We start from the raw sequence: 23,943 nt of genomic DNA, 5'->3' as shown, positions 1-23,943 counted from the left end.
GGATCACCTTGGATTAAATGTGGGTGGCAACTTAATTCTTTGTGAAGGCTTTATGATGGGCGGCACAATTAAGTCCATGCTTGACTTGATGATGGGCTTGCACGAAAACTTCAAGGAATTAACCACTCTTGACTTGCCTTGAATTGTTGCACGAAATTCCCATGCTAGCTTTAATGGTCTTGACTTCATTTAATGCTCTTCAAAGACTTCATTTATTTCCCTTGGGTTGGTTTTGGAGGATGCTCCTTGATGGTCTTTATGATCTTTATGAAGATTGGATTGGGTGGCTTCTCCTTAATGTTCTTTATGAGGAGCTTAAGTACATTTAGTCCAAGTTTGGGCCTTGTTCTTGGCTTGGGCCCACTTATGCCTAATAGCTCCTTCTTTGGAATCTTGGGCATTTTCTGGATCACATCACATCTAATGTCTTGCTCTCCTAGAGCCTTCCAAGCCTTAATTGGTATATTATCTTGTCCAACCACTTTGTCATTCTTCATCTTTTTCAAAGCTTCTTTCACATTCATCTCCCAAATTATATGATAAAAAGTAAAAGTTTGATCTTCATCTTTCGTATTAGTGTATCATAAAACAAGGAATCATGTTCCTCGTTTAAAATTTTGTTAAAATAGTTTTTCCATCATTCCTTAATATCTTTGTCATTTACCAAGACTTTTCCATCTTCATCTTTAATGCATTTCATTTGGTTCAAGTCTTATTTGAATCGTCGGTATTTGAATTATCAAAATTAAAAATATTTGCATATATTTTTAAGTGGTCATGTGACTATTAAATAACTTTTAATCTTAACTATGTTTTTGTATCTCAAGTTTATCGTTTTTATAAATAATATATGGAAATTGTTTTTACCTGAGTAAATGCAAGATACAAATGTAAAGTCTAAACCATCAATGGCATGGGACACCAAAACAGTGACTGGCCTTGCTCGGTTTAGCATCATGTATTGATAAGTTGACGTTATTTATAGATTTTACAAGATACTCTAAAATGAAAATATGTTGAAATAGGGAAAATTATATGCTAATAACAATATTTATATTGGAACAGTTTGCAAATCCCAATTACCCTAAAGATAGTCTTGCTAAGAAACAGTAAAACAATAACCATGGGTAGATCAAGGTTTTAAATGGCAGTTATGGTCATAGCTTCAGAAACTCCAAAATCTTGCCGATGTAGTCTTGATGTGATTTCAGTGGCTCACAAAACCATAACATATCGACATCGATAATGGTCATGAAGCCAAATCTAAAACATCAGTGTAGAATTCATTTTTATATCATAATAAAGAGTATATTTTCATATGAAGGTGTACAAAGCTTGATATTCTCAATTGATAACTCCTCATGAAATGTTGCTATCAAACTGTATTATGGGGCCAGGTGGCCAACCATTGTTTTCAGTAATTAATGCATATAAGAAGCATTAAGACAATGCAAGACAAAGTTTCCCAAATTCTTACAAGAATAGAACCTTGCCTCCAGTGGCTAATAACCGAAACTTCATCAGGTTACTGTACTAGTTACTTTTCCCTACGATAAAAGTAAAAAATAAAAAATAACACTGTACTTGTACCCTCTTTCAGAGGGGTCCATAATGATCCAAAATGCATTAAATGTATACAGATTCAAAGACCATTACAGGCATAGATCCAAGACAAAGAAAAATGAGACAATAGCTAGAAGTTCACCACTCTCTGCAGTCATATTGTGACAATCACAAATCTTTGGCCAACTGAAAACAGTTCTAGCAGTTCTTGCTTGACATCACCAGAACTGCTTCACTATATTTGTAAGTACATTGTGGTTCATATTTGTGTTGCCTAAAGTCAAACTACACATTTCTTTGTTGAATTATAGACTATTGATATCCAAGGATAGCTTCTAAATTTAACCAAGGAAATATTTGAAGTTGAAGGAGATTGTTTAAGGAATATATAATAAAAACAGATTTGACATTGGAAAAGTAAATCTAGCATTTCCAGGATAAAACATAAGACATAGCTTTCAATTTCTTATGATACTTACTAATATTTCACAACAATTAATTGATTGCTAAAAAACTGTAACAAAAGGAATACAAAAGAAATTGGAAATTACATAACATTATATTCTGAATAATCCCATCTAAATGAGTTGAGTTGTTAACTCTCCCAACATATATCATTATCAATCACAAAACTCTTGAATGTGAGATCTTGCTAAAATGAAATTGAAATGACAGAAAAAGAAAAGAATAAGAGTTGCTAACTTAGGAACTTGGAAGCAAGACTAAATGAAAAACAAAGAAATCAAAATTTCTGTATTTTCTAAAATGTTAATACTAGTACAAGGCAAAACTACAAATTTGGTTTAGAGGACGGTGTGACCTCTACGATTCTAAGCCTATAATAGACTGAACAGAGTCAATATGCACAGTTTTGGTCCTTCCTTCACACTTCTTCAATCTTCAAACACAATTAATTTGAGTTTTTTCAAGCCTGGGCATTCCATTCTATAGAAGTTGCAAATTCTAACTAACATTAAATCCATCAACAATTAAAAATGGGTTAGCACTTCAATACTTTGTAACCTGACCCACAATTAAAAACACCTTCATTATTCTGGGTTACTCAAATTCCTAACTAGTGGTGCTTCAAGCATTTTCTCTTCCAACTTATGCTTAATGACCAACTTGGACATTGCAGTCTCTATTGAATGAATGGGGCCACTCTTATATTTATTCTCACTACCATAATGTAAAAGGGTAGTAGTACCTTGCGAAAAATCCATAGACTTAGATTTCTTCAGCCTCATGTTACCCTTTATCTCAATTCGGGTCGGTTTCCCATCGGCATTATGATCCGAACCCAATTTCATTATAGAACCAGAACCAATGGACTTACACCTAACAACTCGACTCACTTGATTGGAAGAAGGTCCAATCTGATACTCTACACCTCCCACACTGGATACTTTCCCATTCCTTCTTCTACTCCCACCCTTCACTACTCTCACAACTTCTTCACTCCTATCAACATCACCACATTCAAACACCCCAAACCTATCACGCGCCACGCGCCTACTCAACCCATTCCACATGGCCGCCGCACCAATCCTCTTCCTCACATTCTTAACCCCCTCCACAACCTCCTCCATCGACGGCCTCCTCTCCGCCGTCGACCTCACGCACCTCCCCGCCAAAACCGCCAGCTGCCTCACAACCGCCTCATCCGCCGGAACTCCAATCCGCCGGTCACATATATCGCCGAACTGGCCGCGCTTGATCAACGGCACCGCCCAGTCCACCACCGACGGAGGACTGTAATTCAAATCAATAGCATTCCTTCCACTTACAATCTCTAACAACAAAATCCCGAAACTGAATACATCGGTTTTGGCGCAGAGATCCTCCGGCGCAAGATAGCATGGATCGAGATAACCTAACGTCCCCGCCGGTGGCGTGCACTTAACAAGAACGTCCTCCACGTGTCCCCTTAGTGAAAGTCCAAAATCACCGAGTCTCGCGTTTCTATCGTAGTCGATTAAAACGTTGGAAGATTTAATGTCTCTATGGATTATTGGAGGGTTAGAAGAGTGAAGAGTGTGAACCGCTTTCGCTACTTGATGAGCGAACCGGATTCGTTCGGTCCAACCGGGTGGTCCAACCGGAGAATGAAGTAAATCATGTAGTGAACCGTTCGGCATGTACTGAACGACGATTAATTTGTTGTCGTTTGGATCAGTGGAGAAACCGATAAGGTTCACCATTCTAGTGCTGTTTACATGAGAGAGAATCTCGATCTCGTTTTCTGCGGGGGTGGTGATGTGGCGGCGGTGGTGGTGGCGGGAGGTTGTTGTTTTGGTGGTGAGTTTTGTTGTTTTGACGGCGGCGATGAGCTTGCCGCCGTCGAGGGTGGCTTTGTAGACGCTGCCGTGGCTGCCTTTGCCTAAGAAGTTTTGGTCGGAGAAGGAGTTGGTGGCGGTGACGAGGTCGGTGTAGTGGAATTTTCTGATAGTGCGTGTGGTGGTGTTGTTGGTGGTGGTTTTCTTGAGATCCCAGTAATGGGGATCGCAGGTGGCGATTGCAGATTCGGCATTGCAAGAGAAATAACCCATAAAAGGGGAAATGAAAATGATAATTAGGGTTTCGAGAGAGAAAGAGAGTGATGATGAGAAATGAAGATAGAGAAAGATTGAAAAGAAGAGAAAGCAAAAAAGAGAGTGGCAAAACCCATGACCAGAAACAAAATTGTATGTTCAACTCTCTACTTTAATTTAAGCCAATAATTTCATAAGTAATGGAATAATTTTTTTTTTTCTAATATGGATATATTATATTATATTATCTATCATTTATTTTCTAAATTTTAAGAATGTAATACTAATAAATTAAGTGATGTAATATTATGTTAATAATACATGAATATTATATTTTTGGGTTTATACATGGATACTATAAGATTCTTTTATAATAAAGTATGTGAAAGCTCTTCCCCAAATATTTAGAAAAAATTATAACTATATTATTTAACATATATAATGATATATCCTTATATTGCTTATAAAACAATATTTTCTTTTGGTGATATAAAACAATAATTAAAGTGTCATTTTATGTACATATTAATTTTCTTATGATATAAGAGTTATAGGATATCATTTTCCTTATATGGTTCAACCATTCGTTAAATAAAATATATTTTACGAGTTTTATATATTATCACATTTATACTCATGTCAATAAAAGTGTATCTCCAACTTTATACTTTAATTTAAGAGAGAAAATCAACATACCTATTTTGCATGGATTTTTATTGAATGTCATCATTCATAATTAATTATTTTGATCAACTACTAAAAATAAAAGATAATAAACAATAAGTAGATGATTATATATAATGAATATTATATTGATGATATAAAAAATTATCACGATAATAAATGATATTTAACATTTATGAATTAATTAACTAAACCCAAATATTTTTGTTCCATGTTGCTTACATGAAAGGATAAGCACGAAGCAATTTAGTGTGTGGTAATAGGCCAAACATATTCATACTATTGGCTAGAGGTTGGATTGGCAAGGTTAAGTATATACCTTTACACTCCATCAACATAATGCTTTTTATCCTTTTAGGAAAAGACAATTCTTATATATACATTATTTAACATATGAAATAGATGCAAATATTTTATGAATTACTTATATTTATATATATATATATATGATTAAAAATTAGATAATTAATAATATATCAAATAGTACACATTATAAAAGTGAGTCATTTGCATAAGAGTATTCTAGATAGCTAAAAAATCAATTGGAAAATATTGTTACGAGATTAAATTATATAAATGGATACATTGTTGCAACCAAATACAATATCAATTTTGAGTTAAAGAGATATCATTATTTTATAAGCAATTAAATGAATACATCTAAAAGAAATTGAAGTGATCATAAGACATATTAGGTCTGATAATTTTGTCTCTTATTCGACTCTAAATATTGTCTACAATTAATTGTTAAACTTATACATGACCATAAAATCAATAAATTCTTATCATAATCGGGCTCAATTAAGATGAGGTCTTTGGATGAATGTGTAAGGTAGAGTCATACTCAAACCTAATTAATGTTCCATAATATGATTTCTATTTATATTGTTGCAAGAAAAACTAAATATAAAAAATACAATAAATTAGGAGGGAACATGTCATGCTCAACCACAAACAGTAACCATATAAGCACTTTTTTAGTTAGTGTCATAAAATGTATTACTCTATATACTATTTATTGTGATTCGTTGAAATCTTATATTAAATTAAAATTTTAATTATTATATACTTTTTTGATTAATCATAAGTAATGATATATAGAATAATACAAATGGGTAGTTTAGTTAGTTTTTATTAGTTTGCTTTGTTGAATTCCTGTCCCTCTTTGACTATCTGAACCAAAATTCTTAATTTGAAATGACAAGAATATGATTTTTGCTTTAATGGACATTATTGGATGTGTGGGGACAAATTAATCAATCTATTTCATTCTTCGACGAACTAGCCTAATAATTGATTAATTATATTTAAGAATGATGAAAAAATTGATTAATTTGTTCATCACGATTTTACCATCATATCTTTCTCCCACGGTCCCACCCATTGAATTGCAGATTAATTGTATGAATCATTCACAACTCAGCGTCCACTTTAAATATAATAATTCCCATCAATAATTCTTCATCTATAAACGGTAGAGAGAGAAATAGGTATTATTAGTTAATGAGTGTCTTCACATGAATTAAAATATTATTCTGATTAGTAGAGATGTAAATGGTGTACATTGTGCAATTAAATTTATTCAAACGAATAAAAGAATTAGTACTCATCCCTTCAAAATAACCATGGAGAAGAAGACATACACATATTAATATTTGTTCTTAATTTATTTAAAAATCAGAAAAATAATCTCTGATTTTCTTAAACTTTAGTATTAACTGTCATCATTTATTCTCCTTGTATTATAGAAAACACACATTTGATAAGACAATTATTTTGAAAAAAATATTTATTTTCTTATTCTATAATAGAACATATAGTAAATATTGTACTCTCTTCCATATTCTAAGTTTTTGATGTTTTGATTTTTTATCATGTTTTATATATTCTTTTTCGTATTACTAATGGTATCCTTTCGACTTTTGGATAAAGAGTTAATCACTTTCGGAGTACATGACTAACCCTTTTAACAAGTGTCGCTCTCAGAAATCAAATATTTAACTTTTTGATCACCGTGAGAATTTAGCAAGTCTTACTCCACTAGACAAACACGTTATTGGTTATCATGTTTTATATCTCTTCATATTTTATAAAATCAAAATAAAATTATATTTTTTTCTTAAATCTACCCTTATTTATTTAAATACCTTTTCACTTAATTTAATAACTACTCTTAACTTTTCTTCCAAAAATTTATCCAAAAGCTCTTGGTATTTTTTTCAAAACATGTACCCAATTGGGATGAAAGTATCATCTTCACTTGTCAATGTAATACTTAGCCATTGTTCTTTTAGTAACTTCTATTCCATTTTTTGTATTCATTTATTGAAATTGGGTCAAGTTTGTGGTAGTGAAAATATATGAAAATTCAACAGGAATACTTTAGTCAAAAAAAAATACATGATATATCCACTTCTTGAATTATGTACATACATAAAAAAGTTATGAATATGATTTATTTAATGAATAAATAAATTTGGCAGATGGTCCAAATCATTAATTTTTGAGTGATAGTGGCTGAAGTGCTACAAACAAAGTAAGTATGGACAAATAAAAAGGCACAGTGATGTGGTTAAGCAGAAAATGGGAAGAGAATCTGTTTGGTTGCTTTTGTTTTTGTAAAGTATGGGAAACAGAGAAGTGGAGCTTTCTCTCTCAGCTTTTGAAAATCAAGCTTTTTGGGTCTCTCTCAAAAATTAAACTTTTACAACTTGGACTTTTGCATTCCCATGCCGTGTATAAAGAGGTTAGGTGCAACACATTCAATTCAACTGTATGGAAGAGCAGAGAAAATTGATGTATTGGATTATGCAACATGAAGTTAGAGTAGTTTCTCAAGTTAATGTAATAGTTTATTGGATTCAAGACTTTTGATATTTAAGGTTTTATTCATACAATTTAAGAAATATTGGGTGAAGAAAATAAATAATAATTAAGATATAATAAGAAAATAAAAATATAAACATGTATTTTGAAAATATCAAAAGATTTGGATTTAGAATAACATAATAAAGTTAAAACAATATGAACAAATATGGAGGAGGAAGTAAGAGCTAAGTGAGTATATTATATCAATGAAGAGGGACAACGTATTTCATCACTTTTTTCATGTTGTGAATATATTATATATATCAATGAAACATGTCTACATAAAAAATGAGTGACTTTTGACTTTTGTTCCTCCAAAACCCACAACGTTGGAAACATGGAAATACCACGCAATGATGTTCAAATACTTTTCAGAATGGGAAGGAGTAGATAATGAAGTTTGTATAAGAACAAGTTAATTTGATGGAACAATTAATTTCTAATACCAAAGATTTGTTGTGCTGCTTTAATAAAAGCTTCTAAGAAGGTATATATTAAGGATATAATGGTTGTGTATCATTTGATACTTTTTTTGTTAAAGAATGAATATTTGTGTTGGTTGCAGAGTATAAACAAAATTTATTGTCATTTATTGATAATTGGGAACAATGTGTGGAATCTAGTCTAGTTATGAAAACTACATGTGCAATCAGGGAAGTAGGGATACAAATATGACACACTATGGCACTATGGATATGTTGTCGAAAAAAGAATTTATAAAAGTATATATAGACAAATAAATTAAAAGTGTCTAACTAAAAAAAATTGAAGAATCTTTTATTAAAGGTATTTTTGAAGTCTCTTATACTTACTGGAGTATAACCTAAATAATGTTTGTTGGATCTTGCTCCCTTGTTCCATAAGCCATAGTAAGTATCATGGCCCAGGTCTTCAAATATAATGGCAAAATTATTCCTAAGCTTTTCTATTCATAAATATGAAAATATCTCATAATATCCTTATAATTGTTTAAAAATCTCCAATGATCTATTAAGATTTATTTTTTGATTTCTTCAGTGTTTTTTTATAACTGATCACCAAAGTCACACATCTTCTGCCATAACCTTGTAAACACTTACTATTTGTTTCTTATTAATAAAAAAAATAAATATAAATTAAATAAATATTAATTTTACATTTTCTGACCGATGAGAGACAACGGATGTATGAGATGATTTGAGACAAAATGATAAGACTCAGTTTTAAGAATGTTGAAACTGGTACGAATACTATTATCATTTGTCAGACACCAATTCACACAAGTACACAACAAGGAATCAAAGAGCAGCACCAATGGGTTATTATATAAAGTTGCACATGACTTTGGGCAACTTAGAAACAAAAGTGACATGGTTAGAGAAACCAAAAATTGAAAATTCCCACCAATAACAGGATATTATAATAGTAATTATACCACTTACTGTACAGAGACCAATTTCAACAAATTCAATATTTTGACAGAGACCATCTTTTGCTATACAAAAATATTAATATCTGTTAGCAACCATAGCAACTAAATATGTACAAAAGCATTTAAAAATCATTAAAGTTGAGTAAATAAATCCGAGACATTAAGTTAATAACCATGACTCATTTTCAATGTCTAAACTTATTCCTTCAAACGCCTCCATGATTTGTTTTCAATGTCTAAACTTATGCACAAGAGAATCTTAGCTTTGGGCGCATTCAAATGGGCGTAATCGCAGTGCTCCATCAGGAAAATCATGCATTCTAAGTGGTTCCAAAAGCTCAAAGGGCCTGCACAAGTACACAGTCACTTAAGAGGGATAGGCCAATTTTAACTATATAGATAAATGTTAGCACACTTAGCACAGAAGTAAAAAGGAAGGAATATGAACCAAAATGCTAAGTACAATAACTAATAATGAGTCAAACATGTCTCACCCAGGGACACTATTAAGAAAAGTCAAGGTACTTCACAAGGATGAATTCCAAGAGCAGTGATCAAATGAGCAATTTTTGAAATCTAATATGAGTATGTATTAAATTAGTTCTATTGACCAACAATGTGTTGGTCTAGTTGTGTAAGGCCCAACTAGATCCCCAAGATGACGAAAAGGTCAAGGGTTCAATTCTTGGGAGCGGCACTTGTTGGGAGAGACAGTCACACACTCCAAAGGAGATTAGTTCCTCACCCATAGCAGTCAAATATTTAGCAGCATAAATATATTAGTGATATTTATTATATCAAAAAAGGATTTCATGAGCCTTACAGGATAGTATCACGACTAAGGGATAACTTCTCTTGATTGTTCTCCATAGCAGTCAACACGTCCCCAGTTTCTGGTCCTGCTGAACCACCAGCTACAGAAGATGGAAGAGGAGCACTTGGAGTCCATATCTAGAATAATGCACCACCACAAAGCTTTAGTGATTAATCTTTTTATTCAACCAAAAAGACACCGTGCATCATAGAATCATCATTCTCACCTTTATTGTGCTGTCAATCCCACTAGTTGCCACAACAAAATCAAATGGATGGCATTGTATACAATTTACAACTGTGGGTGGAAGAAACAAATATCTTCAGCAACCATACAATAGACTACTAAATATCAAAACGTTAGGGAAAACAATATTACCGGATTCATCACCATTCAGCATTTTTATGAGCCTACCAGTCTTCTTTTCCCAAATAAACCATCTACCATCATCACTTCCACTGGCAACATATTCACCTACAAATAACCAAGTGAGGCACTATTGAATAAAAATCACAACTATGGTGGAGTAACTGTCAACTCATCACTTATCTTCTAACGATGAACAATCAAAATGAGGGAATTCATTGCCGTATTATAAAAACACTCACGTAAAAAAAACACAAATAAATAAATAAATCTTACTTTCTTGCCTGGTATATCATCTGATAAAAATTCTAACTTCCTTCAGTTGATTCTCAGATTTATTAAGTGACTAAGGAACTAGCATACCTCTTTGACCAAGAAAACTGGCTTGCTTTATATCAGTTCCAACATTGCAGTGGCCAACAAATCTCTGCCTCATATCAATAACTGCTTCAGCCTGCATGATTAATAATACAATAAAGACAATCCAGAATCTATAAGTAATATATATTTGTGTAATAAAGAAAGCAGCACAACCAAAGAATTTATAGAGATAGAGGTACCAAGATAAAGCAATAAAAAAGGCTTACAATGAAACCTATATCTAAAGAACAATTCAACGTTCCTCTAAAGCACTTCAAATCTGAAGGTTTTTATGCCTTTCCCACACAATAATCCTTAAAGTTTAGGGTCATACAAACGTTAAGCCATTACAAAACCCAATAAAAAATATATTTTTTGAACAATGACATTAATGTGAAAGCAAAAATAAGAACGGAATTGGAAGATAAGAATGTAAACCTGATAACAAGCTCCATTGTTCTGCGAGGAAGATGAGGATGATTCACACAAGCCATTTGCAATTGCATTTTCTCCGGAGTCATCTCTCTGATGAATTCTAAGATTTAAACTCCCATGAAGAATATTGGATTCATCATCATGTCCCTCATCACCAGATATAGATGTTTCGAAGTCCAACTCCAATTCTTCATCGTAATCAGAATCATCCCTCTCTGATATTGGACCATCTTGTGAAGCATCACTATTAGCTTCTGAACGATAGAGCATGTCATTCAATGATAATATTCTTCCACCTCGAGTATGAAACATTGATGCTCCATGGTTTGCCTTAATACTCTTCTCAAATTCAGCTGGTTAAACAACAAACCAATTAGATCCTCATAAAATCAAAATGAAGAAGGGAATGGCATGTCATTTTCTAAACATCAAAAGCAATATTTGGAAATTAGATTAATTTTGTACATCAAATATTGACAATGTAGTAACTACAAAAAATTCTAATATCAATGGTTTTCACTGGAAAAAAGTAGAGCATGTTTCAGTGAGCTCAGTGGGAGCATCACTCATAAGCCTCATTAACAAAGGAAAAACATCAGAGTAATTAAAACATTGGTGAATTTTCACATACACGCAGACAAAATCAAAGCACAGCAATTCAATATAGACATCCATAAATCTGATTACACACATCAAAGCTATATTATTCATACCTGAAGCTATATCCTTCTTCGCCTTCTCTACTCTTTCTGAAACTTCAGATATGGATGGGGCCAATGAGTGGGAAGCAACAGCAAAATCTAAAGCATCTTTGTGTCTATGCAACTGCAGTGAAATAACATTCGGAGTTAAGTATTACAACTGAAAGAACGTGGTCTGTTTACAGGAACATACATGATGCAAACAAATGGCGTGAAGCAGAAATAGAAAGATTCATACATATTCCTTTTAGAAACTAAACTTGGCATGTTTGTTACAAGTGACAAAAATAGTTTTTTAACAGTTTGTCACCTTGTCATGTTTGTTGCAAGTGACAAAAATAGATTTGCTCTTGCAATGCATATAGGCTTGTAATATTTGTAACAAAAACTATTCAGAGTATAAGAAAAAGAACAAAGATTCCTATGAGTCCCAGAGATATCTTCAACTAGGCAATTTATTATTTTATTGCCAACGGTTCCTCAGGTCAAAAGTAAAAACATAAATTCACAGAAATCGGTAATTGGACTATCGGAAAATGAACACCTTAATCTCAAATTTATTTTAATAATTGCTTATTGAAGCTGTGCATAAACATTCCATTTCACCCTCAACCTCCAACCAAAATTTAACCAACTCTTTCAATGTGCATTGTGTCGTTTCTTTAATCACATGTCATAAGGCTTTAAATTGATATTCCCTAATCAAATACTTTGAAGGGTATAACCTCCAGTCCTAGCTGGTATAGCAATGTTCAAAGGATATGGATTCAGATGTTTCAACATAAATCCTCCGCTCCCTACAAAATTTATTATTAAAAAAGAGAACAAGAATCATGTCAATGACGGGTGCTCCCACTTCAATTCCCTCTCCCATTTTCACTACTGCAGTATCTCTATGAAACCCAAATCTACACATACATCAAAGAGAGTCTAGAAACAAAATAAAAATATAAAAACAAAATACACTAGTTCAGACTAACCCCCGCTAGTAACTTATCCAATTTCGAATTCAAAGCTTAATGCATCAAGACAGTCAGAAAAAACAGCATGACACATTTGAGTGATTGAACTGAGCTTAAAAGTAACACATCATACAACGCAGTTCATACAACCAAGTTACCTGTGACAATGCTTCTGACATGTAGTAAAGTGGTTTATATGAGGAATTATCAATTTTCCTAGCAGCATAACAGTCTCTTATGGCCATATAAGCATCGTTTTTCCACTTCCTCTGGACAAAGGTTGCAGTTTCAGAACATGTTTCCGCAAGGGGGCAAAAGGAAGAAGACAAAATGAAAGAAAAAACTAAATTTTAAGACCTAGTTTAGCAATAATAATAAGGACCTGAAGTAATAGTGCAGCACGAATACACAGGCATTGATATTTTAGTGCAGGCCCGACAACATGACTCTGGCCATTCAAAACTTCATTACAAGCCTCTATTCCATAATGGGGTGTCGTCCCCTTGTTCAGTGACTTCTTAGCAAATTTTAATAGCTTCTTGCACATGTCATGCTGCAAAACCGAATTGGTCAACAAAACATCATGCTAAAGAAACGGGATCTTATTACACCACAGATCTATCACAAAATCATTAATCTACATATTCCCAAAATTAATCAAGAAAGCACACACTGCAAACCTTTTCAGCGATGTTCTTTTTAACAGGAAAATCATTTGGGAAGACATTAGAGACAAAAGGCTGCAATTCTACCCCATCAGTTGTTGGAGAGTAAGTCATTAGCTTTGAAACATCTCCTGAAGTATATTGCATCTCATTCACTCCAGCTGAATATTGAAAGAAATCAAAGAATAAGTATGATCTCGACATCCTTTAGTCTGTAAAAAACAGTAACAAGAAACTAACAAATAGAACTACAGCTACACCATTTATAAAAATGAGTGGGCCAGTGCACGAGGCACCCACCTAGTGGCTAGTGGGATTTGAGGAGTGTAGATGTACATAACCTTACCCTCGCAAGCGAAGAACCTATTTCTAGGATTTGAATCCATGACCAGGTCACAAAGCAAGCAACCTTACATTGCATTGAGGCTCACCTTTAGATATTTGAGGACACCCAAATCCACACCATACCCAAGTTAGAAAATAGCTAAATTTGGCAATTCATTAAAGAAAACTAGACAGCAGGTAAATAAATATTGTTCAATTATAGGCATCATTTTATGAAGGGGATTCCCATTTAAGACAATGTAATATAGGAATAAAACTGATATAAGTTTAAAAAAATACTCATGGGCGTTGAAAAATATGCACTAACAACCCTAGTTGAGAAGCTATAGGAAAAGAATCCAAGCATGTGCAAAATTAATATGTGCACTCACATCATTGAAGACTTCAACATGAAAAGAGAACATCAATTGGCTTTTTCAAAACAAATGAACTTTTAAAAAATTATTTGATGTTTCAAACTTTCAATATCTAAACAAACTTTTTTAATACAATGTAGTAGTCTTCTTCTCCTGTCTCTGAGACTCTGACCACACATATTCATTTAATTATAAAATGACAAGCTTACTATATAAGAAGACACCATACAAGAAAAAGTTACTCCCCTTCCTGTTGTTCATAATTTAAATTGTTGGGTAAAAAAACACTTCTAAATTTCACCCAATAAACCAAATAATTTGAACACATAATAAGTGCATTACATTGTACTATTAGTAACATATAAATAAACAAGACACAGAGTTCAATACAGAACAGTAAAACCTTACCATGATTTACATCCATCAAGTAAACATGCTCCCCACTATAGCTAAGTAGAACCTCATATCCATCAGGACTGAATGCAACATGAGTTAAGTGCACGCTTGGATGTCCCTGGAAGAAACAATACACAATTTGAGTGCAACAGTATTTGGCTTAAAGTACCAGAAAGCCTTAAACACACATAACATGCCAATGACGATAATGGAAGAGAGAACATGACAACCTACAGGACATCGATATGAAGAACGGAAGATTTTTATCACCAACCACTTGGGTTTGGTTTAGGCATTCATATGAGGTGTGCATTTATTATTAATGAGATTTCTGATTGCAGCATATTAGAGTAAGCATTAGGTTTGACTAATTAACTCTGCACCTATTGTGCATTCCCTGCACCCCACATTCAAGTTCAACCCTGGAAAGTTGTTAGCAGGTGGTTACTGACAGTACGCACTGCCAGCTGTTATATAACTTCTTAACAGTGTTGTATAAATATAAAACAGACTAAGAACAAACTCAGATTATTCAATAAACAATTCAGTTTCAGATTTTTTCCTCCTTTTCGCACTTCATTCTCTCTCTTCTCTTACGTCCAGCATTGTGTAGTCTCTTTACTCAGCATCATATAATATTGAGACTCTATGAATGCTAGAGTTCCTTTTCAAAAACCAAAAAACAATCAAAGCCTTTTCCCAGTAGGTGGAGTCGGCTGCAGAAACCAAATCTTATAATAGGTTTAAATCCTTTACAAAAAACTACCTATAGAAATTCAACAACAAAATCACTACTCTGTCCATGGCTGCCACTTCCACAGTTACAATGGCATCATCTATAAACAAAAACAGAAAGATATGAAATTTTGCATACAAAAAAAAGAAAAAGCTTTTATCAGAGACGAGAAAGAAAGTAGTGCAAGAGGAAAGGACTATATACCCCTCCAAACAAAAAACATATAATACCGGAGCAAAGTTTATTATAGTTGCCAACATATCCAAATTCTCTTAATTGTTTCGTGTCCCTTTCCCCATCAAAGAATTACTTTTACCAAAAAAAGAGAGAAGACTTGTAATATTCCCAACATTAAACAGATGACCAAAATGTTGGAATATAAACACTGCAAAAACAGATAATGGGAAATAAGTAAAGCAGAGGACTGACACAATCAGAAAGATGCATTGGACAGAAATAATTAACACAAGGAGGTGGTGACATTCTTTTCCGACAGGAGCTTAGAGGTGGTAGCATCCTCCTATCATATAAACGTGCAAAGGCATCACTGCAAGAAATAGAGTATCTAACGTTAGTTTGAAATATAAAATGAATTAAATAACATATAGTGTCACCAAAAATAGTTACCTCCCACCAACAAGGAGCAAATGTGGTCTAGTTGTACTGATATCACAAGATTTTAGAGCAAGGACTTGTTTAGGAGGATCAGCAAGTGACCTCTTAGCTCCACTCCGTAGGTCAAGCTGATATCAAGCATTAAGCATAAAAATCAATGAATTTAAAATACCAAGGATTTCAGCTTTAGAAAACAATGTCACAGTTTGTTAGATATATAAAATCATTCATGTGCCTTCACTCAGTAGCTTAAGCTTTTATGAAGTTGATTCCTGACATAGTTCATACTTCATAGTTTTCCTGACTAACTTTCAGTCAAAAATTACAAGAACTACATTATGGAAAGATTGTTGACATCCTAACTATCTCCTGTATCAAAGGCATTTACTTTCCACAATATCAAGACAGGGCAACAGTATAGCATCATGAGATCTAAAACACAACCCATAATCTCAAGCATAAAGTTGTTTACGAAGTTCTCGGTGTTGATTTCCCTTGACATGCCTTAGTCATATATGTTTCCCATGTGCACTTACAGTTTTAGGATGAATGTGAGCAATAATAGTTAATAACGGATAATAGTTATAAAATTTAGGAGAAAATATTGGTAGAGCAAAAACACATTGGATACTGATCACCGCTAGATGAATAAGCAGATAAAAAATTGACCTTTTCATTGCCTACATCCAAGAGGAGAATAAAAATTAAGAATATGCATAATAGATAAAGGAAAATATTTTTATAAACGGTATAAGATTTTATCACATAATTGCATCCAACGATATATTAAAGCAGGTTCGAGTATATTCCTCCAGACTTTCATACTAACTTCAGAAAGGATTATATTTGACATATGACAAGAACTCACCAACCAAGGCAAGTTTCTTCTTCAATAGAATAGAGAAGGGTTAACTAATCAATTTAACATGCTTCATAATACAAGATGCCGCTACAGCTCTAATATAGAAGATAAACCAATATTCATCAAAACCAACTAAAGTTTTTTTCATCTTTATACACATGCATAGGTTAGGACTTGTCCACATGGCAGAGAAGTTTCATTTGAATTAAAGGCAGTATTGCAGAGGCTTATTGGTCTTAGCTGCTTCACCGAGGATGGGCTGATAAGTAAGAATGACTACAACTGAATTAAACCACTTACTAGAACATTTCGACACTCTTGGTGTGAAGATCCCGCTGGAGGACAAGATGTACCTTCTCGGAAATCATGCTGTCTCAGGGTCCCATCTTCACTAGCACTCCATACCACATTGGGGTTTCCATTTTCAACCTGCAAAAAAGGAACACAGAAGACAAGAAAAGTTACAGGATGCAGATTAACTATGATACTCACATAAATTATTTTCTATTATTCTCCCAATTGATGTAACATGATTGAAGTTATGCTAATTTAAGATTATCTAAGACCTCATACAACTTACAGCCAATTTCTTTACTCTTCTAGTATGGCATTGGTAAAGAGCTGATGGAACAACGGCATTATTGCCTGGTCCTCTCCCACTTAAGCAAGACAAATTAAATAACCGGACCTTCAAAAAATAAAAATGTACAACATTTTTAGAGTTAAAATCACATAAGCTGCAAAAATTATTCAATGGATCATAGCATATTACTTCAGCATCTCCAGCTCCAGAGACCACAAGCTCATCAGAAGTTTCTGGTACAAACTTAGTACAGAATATGTTTGCAGAATGTCCGGTATCAATTGAATGCAAGAGTTTTCGGTCAGAATAGCTCCAAATATTGATCTGCAGAAATTCATTCAAACAATTTGATGCCTTACGCTTCTAGAGAAGCCAGTAGAAGCTAATAAAAAACAGAAAAGCAATAATAACTTGCTGTATCGGTCTATTTGCAGCCTTCTAAGACTGAACTAATTAATTAAACTAGTCCTCAATTAATAATTTCAAAATATAAATTATAAATTTTATCAGGCAAAACAAAATCCGACCAATCGAAAAAAGTTCTCAGTTGTTTGATCCTTCTCCATTTATCTCTCAATTTCGTTAGAAAAACAGTCACAACAAAAAAAAACATGCCCAGTTAAACTTCAGGGATACATACGTCATCTTCAAAATGTCGACACAATAGTTAGACCACTTCATGATTGAAGGAAAGGGTACGAAAAAAGTTATTGTTTTCAGCTTAGGCATTACTCATGTCAAGTACAATATATTCGAGTCTCCTGCACAATATCAGTATTTGACACCAGTGCGGCGTATATTTAAAACTGCCAGTGCTTCCTTCGTTTTACATCATTCTGTTTTACATCTTAACTCCATTTAGTATATGTTATGTTATGTTAGACCCGACCGTGACCGGAGAGTTCCATTGTTAACAGGGCATGGGAAGTATGGAGAGACAAGTGAGACACCACGTCCTGAACCAAAACCTTAAAGCAATAATTCCATGGGCCTTTTCCACTTCTAAAATTTTTCACTCATCTCCTCATATCCAATGTGAGACTTCACACTTAAATAAACTCAACATGTTACAAAGTACAGATGACTAAAAAAAATGATCATACCCGTGTGTCATCTGATCCAGATATCAATAATGAACCTTTGGAATTCCAAGCCACAGCATTAACACAACCAAGATGCCCCTGTCAAAATCATGAGCAAAACAGTATTGACAAAAAGGCAAACAGATTGAGTACCCATTGGATCTTTAGACAGGGGATGCACAACAAATAAAGCAAACAGGTAGAACCACTAAAACATAATATATATTGTAAACTGAAATCTATGGGTCCGGGTCGGGAATACTGTCATTTTTTAAGAAACTGGTTACTGATGACTACTGCCTACCTCTTTCAAGAAGATAACTCTAATCTAATCTAATCTAATTAATACACATATAATACAATATTCAAAAGGTTTTCATGGAGTATAGTCACCACAGAGAACCATGACATCAAAATGTTTCTACCTTCTCTGAAAAACTGCAGGATCTATAACAAAAAAAATCCATACTTCATACAATTTCATTTCAGCATTTTGAAGAAATTTAAGCCTCGGCGCAACAATAAGGTTGTTGCACCAAGAAGTCACGAGTTCAATTCCCGGAAACAGACTCCCACTTGTGAATAAACCTGTGTATATCTACCCTCCCTAACGGTTCAGACCACACTATGTGAGAATCTCGTACAATCGGAGCGCTTTTTAACATTGTCCCATGATACTGATACACATGTAATAATTAATAGTAATCTTACCAACCTCTAACTCTCGCTCTTGAGAAAGCCTCCGAACCAACGAGGAGTGTGTCTGCAAACTATGATTAACATCCTAAACAAAAAACACAAACATTTTAAAACACATAAGCGAAATTTGGTGCACATTATTCTTATCGATCGATCATATAAATTAACATCAAAACAGATTCAAAATCGGAAAAAGAAGAAGGAGAAGATGAAAAATACATAGCGAGTGTGAAGGTAACGGGACTGAAGAAAACTATGTATGTTTCCATCGTGAAAGGGAATGAAATCCATTGAAGAAGAATCAGAGAGAGAGAGAGAGAGAGTTGTAATTGATCGTTGTTATCAATTATGCAGCTGAAGGCGGTTGCACTTATACTCCTCTCAGCAAAGCCTTACCTTATGTTTCTCCAATTTTCTAACAAAAATCATATTTCTAGTAGAAAAATATAATAATATATTTATATGAGTTATCTCTTTCGACCACTGAAACTATGACACGTGTCATATTTTATTATTTTTTATAAAAATATTTTTAAAACTAAACAAAATAGTACATATGTCGTACTATTAATAGGCAGGAGGAGATAAATTATTTTCTGATATAATAAAATATTTTCTGATATAATAAAATATTTTATTCTCAAAATATAAACAACTATGAATTTCTTGTAAATGAAAATTTTCAAATATCACTTCAAGTAAACTATTATACAACAAGACCTTCTAGGCTAAATAGACTAGACTAATTAAAGGATAAGTATTTAATTCTTATGAATAATATTGGGCAGGAATAGACAATTATGTATTATGAAAGAGAGAAATTAATTTCTTATCTATAAGATAATCCTTGATAGTAGAAAATTTATTTATACTATTCAAGTAGTGGAAGATCATCACTTCCAACAATCTTTTGTAGCATTGACACAATATTTTAGTATAAAAAATATATGTACATCTATAATATAAGAATTTTTTATATTGTCATTGTATTATCTATTATTTATTTTCAATAATTATTAACTATCAAATAAAAGTAAAAGAAATGAGTAGTAGAAAATCCATGGAAAGTGAAAAATGGATCAAAGATTGATATTACAACAAATTAAATTTAAAATTGACCAAAGATCATGAGAGAATGGCATAACATCATAAACTAAATTTAGTTTAAGTTATTAACTCTTACATATAAAATGATCTAAATGATTGATTAGAAGTGTATACAACTTTAGAATGACATTGAAGGAAAAAAAAGATTAACACTACTTAAATAACTAATGAAATAAAGATAATGACATAATAGATAATCTTATACAAAATAGTTCCCTGAAATGTACCTTATGAACAATTGAACAAAATTAAAAACTCCCATAGTAACACTTTAATCCCTACTTGCTAATAGGCCTAAAATATTTAACAGCTGCTGATCTCTATTTATTTTGATTTGACCCATCTTATAATCTTATAATTTATGTATCAAAATAATGTTTCTTCCTAACTATTTTCTTCCATGAAAAAATATACAATAGCTATGATCCATATGTGTTGTTTAGCTTCCTCCTTTTAGTATCAGAGCTATTATGTGAAGAATTTGCACATGAATCAGCATTTGTGTAATCACTTGAAGTATCTAATACCCCTATTGAACTTTGGGACATACAAGGTACAATAGCACTTGAATAATCCTTGTAGATGCCATTGTTTAGTGATAGTTCATGGACCATTTTAACACACTTCAAGACTCTCTCCTGCCAAAACACAAACAAAGAAATGACATACAATAGCACATCGACCAAAAGATAACATATAGGACAAATCGACAATTGTTATATGTGTTATATTTTCATTATATTTATATGGAAATGATAAAGAATGACTTTATAATGGAGTATTGTGGCATCCTTCGATCTATGTAGCAGACCAGACCTAGTACGTCTGATAAAGGCGTGGTTGTTGTTGTTATATTGTAAAGTTACGCCACAAGCAACTAAAGAATAGCACGGAGTATTTGTCCTTAAAAGAAATCAACTTGATATATTAACTGTTTTCTTATCGAATGAACAACAATATTTTACCTCTTCAGCCTGCGGAATCAGAACAAAGATTGCTTTCCTAGCGTCAATAGTTTTGGTTTCCCCGACAACAGATATAGCCACAGCTGCTGCGATCTCTGATGGTTTGAATTCCAAGAAGTCGATCCCTGCATTGAATTAACAATACCAACCATATTAACTAATCTAATTCAACCTATTCGTAATCATTTGAGCAATACAATTAAGATTTAAGAGATGTGAACCGAGACGTACCTCTTGCAGTGCTGAGTATAAGTTGGGTAGATTGCAAAATTGAAGATCTTAATTGACTTTGATCATCATTGATCTTGTAAAGGAAAAGATCAATGAATGAAAAGGGAGTAATTGATTGCATTCTCCAATTCAATGTGCTCAGCACAAGAAGCTCCATTCTTTGTATGGCTTTAGCTTCGAACACAAACTTGGATTCACCGAACTACGGGAAAGTCAAAAATCAGCAAATGCACAATATATTCATGTTATCGAACAAGTACCAAGAATTGAAGAGAAGTTTTTCTACCTGCAAATCAACAATCATTGGAACATCACATTCATCAATTTTAGCAGCCAGAGACAAGCATGCCACAGCCAGCAATTGCATTGCCCAATCTCTTCCCTTATGCAGGCACAAAAACTAGATCAAAACCAGTTGATGACAAAATAACACAAAATGTTCTTTTTTTCCTCTTCGTTATTGACTTACCGGTAATTGATACGCAGAAAGGAATCGATCCAAGTAATTTATTGATAGATATACACAAAGAGGTCCAAAACCAAACTGTGCTCGTACCTATACCATACATAGCGAAGGATAATCAGATAAATATGAAGCAACCCTTAATTTATTGTAAATCCAATATATGAGAGCAAAACTGAAATTTAAGTCTAATTTTGAACATCTTAAAATGCATGCAAAAAAGAACACCATTCAATTCATTCAACTTCAGACTATAAGGAAATTTCGAGCATCTCAAATTTACCAATGAAATAATCATCTAATAATGAATAAAGTTTGAAGTTTTACATTGAATTCATTAATTACTACAAACACCCATGGTTCCTATTTCATTTCACACCAACAGAAGAGGAAAAAAACAGATTTTTGATTCAGTAAGGAAGCAAAACCAAAAGAAAGTGTTGAACCCACCATTTCAATCCAATCAACAGCCTCTTTTCTTGCACCAAAATCCAAATCCCCATTGTACATTCTATTCAAGTAAACAACACCAGGCCAGTGCTGGCATTCCTTTTCAACCATTGTCGCAAAACACTCATCATCCTGCAATGGCAACATATTTGACTCACCAAAGTGATGTTTTTTATGGTTCCTAAGATGCTGACATGTGTCCTCGTACACAGAAGAGTTTTCATCGAAAACACTGTCTCTGTCTTCTGAACAGAGAAGGCTTGAAACACAGTCAAAACTGGGTGCCATAGTAAAAAACTTATAACCCAAAATGGAAAAAATGATACCCAGATAGAGAAAACAATCACTGATGCTAAAAATGGAGTCTTTTTGAGATTATAGATGATGGGGTTTTTTATGGTATGATTTAAGTGATAATATGTGGATGAATAAGAACAAGAAGCACAATAGAGGGAGTAAAATCAGTTCTTTGTTTCTATCTATGTCCTTGTTTCTTGCTCTGTTTGTTTCTCTCTTTTTTGTTAGGGTAAGAGGTGTATATATAGAATACAAAGGGGTGCATGAAGTGTTGTGTATCTTTGTTCAATAATCCAAGAGATGGGTCATTAGCCATTACTAATTTACCATTTTGTGTGAGAGATCGATTCAAAGAAAAGATATATCTACAAGTATTAATAATTCAGAAAAAATGTGTATTCAGGGATAGTTGTACATATATTATTATTATATTATCTACCGATTTATATTTAATTATCATTGATTTTTCAAAGTGTAATATATATGAATGATGAATAAGATGTGTGTTTTTTGTTCTTTTGTATGTTTGACCCGAAAAACTATTTTAGTAGTGTTAAAATATTTGACATAAAAAAGTAAAAATGAGTAAAAATAATAATAAATGTTGCATAAAAAAGTAATGTGCATTTAAAAACTAAAATGGGTTTAATACCTAAGAATTTTTAGTTTATTAATATATCATTTATCATTATCAACAAGGCGTTGATTTAGTGGTATAAGACCCCGCTAGATTCTCAAGATTGGATATGGCAAAACGGGTCGCCCGGCCAGTTTAGCTCGTACCCGCAAATGTCCGCATTAATTTAAGCGGGTCGGGCATGCCCGTATTGGCTTAATGGACAAAATTCATTGTCATGTCCGTTTTAAAACGGGCTTGCGTGTGGCCCACGGGCATTGTTGAATAATTAAAAAAAATTAAAAAAAAATCATATAATAAATAAAATAAAGTAGTTAAGATAAAAAATTAACAAAAATTTTGATATTTTATATGAATTTGTTCAAATAATATTATATTACAATTTTTTAAGGATTAAAAATCACATTACATAATAATTTATTTGAAATTTTCTTAATTTTTCCTTAAATATTGTTTGTGGGCCTCGCGGAAAAACGGGTAGGGCGAAACGGGCAAATGGACAAAATTTGCATGCCATGTCCGCAAAAAAATGCAGGCTATGTGGGCTCGCCCACAGACAATGCCCATTTTGTCATCTCTACTCAAGACGATAAAAAAGTTAATGGTTCGATTTCTGAGAACAACACTTGTTAAGAGGGGATAGCCACAAACCTCAAAATGAATTAATGATTTATACATTTGGCAGTACCAAAAGAATATCACTTGTCATTCATATATATTTTAATTCTTAATGACTTTTAAATAAAATTAATTACAAAT

General features: G+C 33.0%; 3 protein-coding genes and 1 long non-coding RNA gene across 6 annotated transcripts; 1 reads left to right on the top strand and 3 right to left on the bottom strand.

The window, feature by feature from the left end:
• On the bottom strand, positions 2,292–4,215 carry LOC109344268 (serine/threonine-protein kinase-like protein At3g51990). Its single transcript, XM_019582973.1, has one exon. The coding sequence runs from the start codon at positions 4,110–4,112 to the stop codon at positions 2,613–2,615; it is 1,500 nt and encodes a 499-aa protein (XP_019438518.1). The 5' UTR covers positions 4,113–4,215; the 3' UTR covers positions 2,292–2,612.
• Positions 9,023–19,442, bottom strand: LOC109344266 (WD and tetratricopeptide repeats protein 1). Its single transcript, XM_019582972.1, has 19 exons — positions 19,254–19,442; positions 19,051–19,119; positions 18,357–18,434; positions 17,443–17,577; positions 17,251–17,358; positions 16,971–17,099; positions 15,821–15,936; positions 15,623–15,740; positions 14,470–14,575; positions 13,376–13,521; positions 13,078–13,248; positions 12,854–12,964; positions 11,746–11,857; positions 11,036–11,385; positions 10,601–10,691; positions 10,250–10,345; positions 10,098–10,168; positions 9,881–10,008; positions 9,023–9,404 (listed from the first exon to the last, which is right to left on the bottom strand). Exons 1-19 carry the CDS (start codon positions 19,323–19,325, stop codon positions 9,317–9,319), a joined length of 2,295 nt encoding a protein of 764 aa, XP_019438517.1. The 5' UTR covers positions 19,326–19,442; the 3' UTR covers positions 9,023–9,316.
• LOC109344267 lies at positions 10,639–10,811 on the top strand. Its single transcript, XR_002107306.1, has 2 exons — positions 10,639–10,734; positions 10,777–10,811. It is a non-coding gene; the product is annotated as an uncharacterized LOC109344267 (long non-coding RNA).
• Positions 20,280–22,685, bottom strand: LOC109344264 (cyclin-D4-2-like). 3 transcript variants are annotated; one of them, XM_019582969.1, is made up of 6 exons: positions 22,251–22,685; positions 21,807–21,893; positions 21,624–21,719; positions 21,338–21,539; positions 21,107–21,231; positions 20,280–20,779 (listed from the first exon to the last, which is right to left on the bottom strand). In XM_019582969.1, exons 1-6 carry the CDS (start codon positions 22,536–22,538, stop codon positions 20,561–20,563), a joined length of 1,017 nt encoding a protein of 338 aa, XP_019438514.1. In that variant the 5' UTR covers positions 22,539–22,685; the 3' UTR covers positions 20,280–20,560. The 3 variants fall into 3 exon arrangements, with proteins under 3 accessions (XP_019438514.1, XP_019438515.1, XP_019438516.1); XM_019582970.1 differs by having other exon boundaries at positions 21,107–21,201; XM_019582971.1 differs by lacking the exon at positions 21,807–21,893.

The sequence above is a fragment of the Lupinus angustifolius genome, chromosome LG03 (genome assembly GCF_001865875.1).
Source record: "Lupinus angustifolius cultivar Tanjil chromosome LG03, LupAngTanjil_v1.0, whole genome shotgun sequence".
Lineage (NCBI taxonomy): Eukaryota > Viridiplantae > Streptophyta > Magnoliopsida > Fabales > Fabaceae > Lupinus > Lupinus angustifolius.
The sequence above is the reverse complement of the archived record's forward strand: the minus strand, read 5'-3'. Positions and strand labels throughout refer to the sequence as shown.

Excerpts from the sequence above, each read along its gene's own strand:
- LOC109344268 (XM_019582973.1), bottom strand. The coding sequence starts at position 4,112 with ATGGGTTATTTCTCTTGCAATGCCGAATCTGCAATCGCCACCTGCGAT.
- LOC109344266 (XM_019582972.1), bottom strand. The coding sequence starts at position 19,325 with ATGGATTTCATTCCCTTTCACGATGGAAACATACATAGTTTTCTTCAG. Across the intron at positions 15,937-16,970 it reads AAGAGTGTCGAAATGTTCTA|CTTGACCTACGGAGTGGAGC; the intron begins GTAAGTGGTTTA and ends GCTTGATATCAG. Across the intron at positions 15,741-15,820 it reads TTGCTCCTTGTTGGTGGGAG|TGATGCCTTTGCACGTTTAT; the intron begins GTAACTATTTTT and ends TATTTCTTGCAG.
- LOC109344264 (XM_019582969.1), bottom strand. The coding sequence starts at position 22,538 with ATGGCACCCAGTTTTGACTGTGTTTCAAGCCTTCTCTGTTCAGAAGAC. Across the intron at positions 21,894-22,250 it reads CTGTTGATTGGATTGAAATG|GTACGAGCACAGTTTGGTTT; the intron begins GTGGGTTCAACA and ends TGTATGGTATAG. Across the intron at positions 21,232-21,337 it reads TATACTCAGCACTGCAAGAG|GGATCGACTTCTTGGAATTC; the intron begins GTACGTCTCGGT and ends AATTCAATGCAG.